This window comes from Nymphaea colorata, chromosome 6 (genome assembly GCF_008831285.2).
Source record: "Nymphaea colorata isolate Beijing-Zhang1983 chromosome 6, ASM883128v2, whole genome shotgun sequence".
Classification (NCBI taxonomy): Eukaryota; Viridiplantae; Streptophyta; class Magnoliopsida; order Nymphaeales; family Nymphaeaceae; genus Nymphaea; species Nymphaea colorata.
In genome coordinates, this window is record NC_045143.1 from 20781827 (window position 1) to 20788102 (window position 6276).

A 6276-nucleotide genomic window follows, 5' to 3' on the forward strand; every position below is an offset into this window, starting at 1 on the left:
GACATCAAACACACATCAGTAAATATCGAGTTTTACTGACACCCATTTTTTGTCGGTAAAAAGTTAAATGTGTACCAACGAGAAGTATAGTCAGTCATATTTGAAAGTATTATCGATGGCCAAAGGCAGTCGATAACACTTGATTTACTAATGGCAGCGTTAACATCAGTAAATGTTCAAGTATTACCGACACATTCTTTACACATCAACAATAACTCATAATTACTTATGTGAGCAGAACGCTGGTAATAAGTTATATTTTTTTAAAAAATTATTTTCATAAATGTACAACCAAATAATGGAAATACGCATGCTGCAAATAACAACAAAAAAACAAAATTGCAATTGCGATATGACTTTTTCTTTTTCATATTTGAATCTGAATTCAAAAAATCCCAAAAACTAATTAAGTTAAAAGTATATCCAATTTAAATCTGATTAGTTGACATGGAAGGCCATGTACATGTAGGAGGACAGTGAGTTCTCTGGACCAGTCAGTCCTGTGGCTGAACGTTAATGGCTTAGGGGGCAAGATACAGCGAATTCTCTGGATCAGTCAGTCAGTGTGGCTGAACGTTAATGGCTTGGGATGCAAGATATCTAGCGAGTGAATCGGAGAAGATGTGGCAGAAATAAAATAAAAATTAAAAACTTGAGGAAGAAGGTACTATAATGGCGAATATCAAGAGCCCTGCTTCATTATTAATCAATCAACTATTCTAGATGGAACAGTCCCAGTTGGCGCCGGCAAGCGACGTAAAGTAAGTAGTTATAAAAACAATATTTTAAAAACTAGTTTTTTTTTTTTTTTTTTAAACTCTGGTTTCAAACCATCCAAACATCCAAACATGCTAGGATAATTTGGAAGCAAAAAACTGCATTTTGCTCCAAATGCCTGTGTATCCCAACACACTCTTAATTTAGGAGCAAAAATCAATTTTACTGAAAATCTAGAGATAGGAAGGTCTTTTAGGTGGCGTTTGATATTTCTAAAATCATAGAATGTTAGAATCAAAACAGTCAATGTTTAAGAAATTAGAATTGTTAAACTAATAAGGTATTTTTGTTTTAGAAATTAGGAAACTGTCCATTTCAATTTAAAGAGGAATTATGCTTTTAGAATTTTGGTTTTTAAATCGAAATTGTAAACCACAATGTTAGTGCAGTTTTGATGTCATCTAAATGAAATAACATTTTGAGGTAAAAACCAGGTTTTACTTCCAAAAGCTGGCTTGTGGGTACTGCAAAAAAAAAAAAAAAATCAAAAATTCAGTTATTGGCAGCCAAAAAATATTATCATATTTATTTTTTGAGAATAAATAAACAACATAAAAAATGAAAAACTAATAATATATATAACAGGTGGCACACTTTATTGGCCTGTGATTCAAATAGGTCGGCTCACATTCATTTCAGTGACACTTATTTCAACCGGCGCATTAAGTACGTAGGTAGTGGAAGGCATGTTTTTCTAAGTTTTATCAAAAAAGAGAGGAAAAAAAAAACAAAGGAATAGGGTAAAGTGGAGGGCTTTTCGCCTCTATAAATGAAAAGGAAGGGAGGTGCCTCTGAGATTACATAGAGCAAAAGCAAGCGAGCAGAGAAGAGAAAGAAGGGAGAAGAAGAGTTTTGCAAGCGAGCAGAGAAGAGAAAGAAGGGAGAAGAAGAGAAGGGGAAGGCAGGAAAAGAGAAGATGGAAAAGCAAGGAGAGGTGAAGCTGATAGGCATGTGGTCGAGCCCCTTTGTGCTTCGAGTGAAGGTAGCCCTCAACATCAAGGGCGTTCCCTACGAGTCCCTGGAGGAGCAGCTGCCCTTCAGCAAGAGCCAGCTCCTTCTCGACTCCAACCCCGTCCACAAGAAGGTGCCCGTTCTCCTCCACGACGGCAAGCCCGTCTGCGAATCTTTGATCATCGTAGAGTACATAGACGAGGTTTGGGCATCCGCCGGACTTCCGGCCATCCTTCCCCGCGATCCCTATGAACGCGCCGTTGCCCGTTTTTGGGCATCCTACATCGATGAAAAGGTAAAATTAAATCCTCTTGTGTCTTTTTGTTTTTCTCATCTTGAAGGATGAAGATCAGCTAGAGGAGATAGAGGTGTAGTCCAGATCATAGTTTGATCTGGGTGGCTAACGCAGAGTTTTGATCTTGAACTCCATGGTCTGATATTGTGAACAAAGAAAATAAAAGAGTGTCTCTAGATAGAAAGGACACTAGAGTTTGATATACCCAGAATAATGGAATTTTAGTATCATCAAAATGCTTAATTTTAAATAAATTAGAATCATTAAACAAATGAGGTATTTTGTTTGTAAGATTTAGAAATTGAAACCTGGAATTTTGATTCTATTACAGTTTGAAGAGAAATTATGATTTTATAATTATCATTCTTGAATCAAAATTCCAAAATCATCAAACACCCCCTAAATCAACTGAATAATTGCAGAAACAAAAAAAAAAAACGCAGCTGAAATCCAATATTTGTCTTTAATTGAAAATGTTCGATTAGGGAATCTATAGATATATAAAGCTACATAGATCTGAATCATCCTACTGCACTGCATGCATGAACTAGGGTACAGAAAAGTGATGTTGCGAGACTCAGGTTAAGTTACCTATGGACTGCACGGGGAAGTTGGTCCTTACCGTTGCTGTTGTGCTTATGCGCTATGCGCTATGCCCTGCTTTGCAATCCAGATGCAGACATGAGTGGCTGACCCGACCGGATCCCGTCGAAAGTGGGACAATTTTCGTCCCTTGTCAAACACGCCACTCTTTCACTTAAAATAGGGATGAAAACGGTTAGGATGTGATTGTAAGTTGCTATGGTTTAGTGTTAGATAGGGATATAAGATTGATCAGATATATTCTTACCGGCCATAACCATGGATTTTAGGCGTTGAATTTGGATGGAAAAGGTATGTCCGAATCCAAATTTGAAATTCGATTACACAAGTTGAATCTGATTTGTCAATTTTTATCTGGATCTGAATCTTAATTTTAAGCCAAATCCAGATGACTTTCAAGAGTATAAGTTCATTGGGGATATGTGATATTGACTTAAAACTAAATTTGGTTTGAATCTGAACCTGAATATCATCGAATATTTATGTATCGGAATCTGAATATGAATCCGAGTCCAAACCCAATCACATATCATTCTTAAATCCAAATACGAGCTCAATTTTTTATCGCATATTAAATGTTTTTTATACGCAACTTTTGTTTTTTAAATTGTTCGTTCCACTTTCAGATCTAGGATATATTCACATGCATAATTTTAAAACACAAACAAGAACAAGTACATGCCTCCACTTGGGAGATTATCCTTCCTCTTCTGCTGCCATGAGTGGCAAAATAGTTTCTTTATTATTCTAACTCAAACTGAAATAACAGTAAAGAGGAGAAAGAATATTTTTCTCCACAAGTTTCCCACAAGCTAGGAAATCTTGGAAATGGAAAACGATAGGACATCGAAAGATGATGGGAGCGAGTATTTAGTTTCCACCATGATTGCCACTAAGCAACCTGCAAGTCTGCAACTAATTAATATCGTGGGGACGTTTTTTTTTTTTTTTACGGATCAGGCAACTTTTCGTTTCTCTTGTACACACACATGGTTATTAACTTATTTCTAGTTCCCAACCGATGTTGTTAAAATCAACAGTTTCTGAATCTGATCGTTCAACGGAAAGTCTGAGAGAATGAGCTGAAGAATCAGAATCAATATTACTGGGTCGAAAAGATTGTAATTGAGACTGATTATGTTCGGCAACACTGATATAATGTGCCATCTCTGAGCTGGGACTACTGGAATCTTTGTTGATGCAGCTTTTTCCGGCGATGCGGGGAACAATGGCAGCAGAAGACGAGCAGCGGAAGGCTCTATTAGAGCAGGTAATGTCGGGGCTGGGGCTGTTGGAAGACGCATTCGGGAAGTGCTGGAAGGGAGGGAAATTCTTCGGGGGCGAGACCATTGGGTTCTTGGACATCGCACTTGGCAGCATTCTGGCCCTGATGAAGGTGTTCGACGGAGCTATGGGGGTGAAGCTCTTGGACGAGACCAAGTTTCCGAAACTGGCGGCCTGGTCTGAGGCCTTCTGCGAAGCCGAGCCTGTTAAGGAAGTGATGCCGGAACACGAAAGGCTAGCCGAGTTTGCCATGGTCATCCGGGAAAGGATGAGAGCGGCCAAGGCGGCTGCCCCTCCCCCTTCCTAGTGCCTCTTCAGTGTCAGGGACGTCCATATCTCTATGCCCTCCCAAGTCAGGGACGTCCATATCTCTATGCCCTCCCAAGTGCCATCTGCGGTTCTTTCCTTGTATGTGTTACTAGAAGTCTCTTTTAGCTTGTCACTTCACATCTGGGGCTTGAGTTTGTTGTGTAACGTAAAAGGACATTAAATGAAATAAAAGTTGGTGCTGTTATCTGTGAACTGTGGGTGAAAATGGTACTACTCAGAGGGTGTTCGATAATAGAATTACTGCATTCTATGTAGAGAAATATTGTAGAGAAATATTGTGAGCAATTATATGTTTGATCCTTTCATAAATCCATTCTTTAATCCTTGAGTTATTGGCTTCCCAATCATCTATTTTCTTATAATATTCATTCATAGCATTTTATCTTTCTTTCTCTTCTAATTCTTTTGCAATCTCATTTTCTACTTTAATTAGCTTGAGAGATGGAGGAATGAACGTACCTCTTATAAAGTCCCATAAGTATTTTCCTTTGATGAGCATATCCAAAGATTTAGTCCATAATGTATAGTTAGTTCCATTAAGCTTGTATGGAGCATGATACTCCCTTGATCAAAATTTTGGAGTTCTCCATGAAATCTGCTTTGGAAGACTAGGTGATACTTTTGGACGTTTTACCAAACAGTTGTTTGATGAGTTTAGAGTACAACAGTAAACCAATATTAAAACAACTGAATATTGAAATGTTGTTTTAAGATAAATATCTTTTCTCGAAAGTATAACAGAAAGGAATGAAAGATCACTTAGCATAGACAGTCATTGAGACAATTCCATAGACAGGTGGTGCCACTTTAGAAATGATAGCAATGAACATGTAGACGTTTGATGATTCAGTCTTCAAAGATAAAACAACACAACGTCATAATTCCAACAAAATAACCAGCCCAACCTCCCTCTGATACCATGAAAAAGTGACTGCAATAGTCACTAAATAAACATGCAGCAGAAATAAACATTAAGGCCAAGTAAAAAAATAATCTTCAGTCAAATGAATGGAGAACTATTGTACACCACAACAGACTTTGTACAATGAATAGTTTAAATATTTATACAAGAGAAGAAAGGAAAGAGTGGACTGAACGAGCCATTGGGCTAGTTCCAATGACTGATAAAAGAGCCGTTGGCTATTCCCAACGGCTAGATCAAAAAGTAAAAAATAAAAATAAAAATAAAGTAAAAAATAAAACCTAAAAAAAACATCCTATCAATAATACATTATTAACACATATATTAACTTATATTTATATATGTATTGTTTATGCATAAACATAAGTAATATATGCATACATATACCTTATTTCTTAACGGCGTTCTCCTTCCCATTTGCATGACCTGCTTCACCCATTATCAATCTCTTCTTTGCTCAAGCCTTCATTCTTCTGTTAGCTAGTATAGCTGAGAAACTTGTTTGAAGTTTTTATTCTCATTTGTTTTGCTTTTAATTTGTCATCGTAGGCATGCTCGAGAAAAAATTGCATAAACACAAAATAAGCACTTGATTTTACAAGTCAAATCATGTTTCCTGCATCATTTTTTCTTTTTGTTTACACAAAGACTCTCCCTTAATAATTGATGTTGCTTTTTCATAATTGGTTTTCACAATTTATGTGTTATGTGAATTGGTGCATCTCTCTCCCTCTTTTTTGTTCCCCTCTTTTTTTCACTAGTTCATCTAAAAATGGAAAAAATCTTCTTCTAGTTACCGGGGTGGATTCAGTTGGACGGTGCTTTTGTTGATGAAGGGGCTAGCAAGCCATTGCTTATTTATGCTTCATTAATCAAGAATTGCTTGTTTTTTGGAACTATGTTGCTGACTCATTTTGTATAAAATTGTGAATACAATTGTTGAACACTTGAGGATTTTATGTTTTAGACACAAGGACACTTAACTTGAATATTGTTTAATTCAGTATTGCAATTGAAGTCCCTCAAGCAAACTTTAATTTCAGACCTAGGGAAGGCAGATGAAGGGAGGGTTATGTACCTTCTCTTGTTGGCACCGCTGGTTCTTTTCATTGAT

At 36.9% G+C, this 6276-nt stretch overlaps 1 protein-coding gene across 1 annotated transcript; it reads left to right on the top strand.

Moving 5' to 3' along the window:
• The first annotated feature begins 1561 nt into the window (after positions 1 to 1561).
• LOC116256898 (glutathione S-transferase U17-like) lies at positions 1562 to 4432 on the top strand. Its single transcript, XM_031633439.2, has 2 exons — positions 1562 to 2023; positions 3831 to 4432. Exons 1-2 carry the CDS (start codon positions 1694 to 1696, stop codon positions 4215 to 4217), a joined length of 717 nt encoding a protein of 238 aa, XP_031489299.1. The 5' UTR covers positions 1562 to 1693; the 3' UTR covers positions 4218 to 4432.
• Positions 4433 to 6276: the final 1844 nt, after the last annotated feature.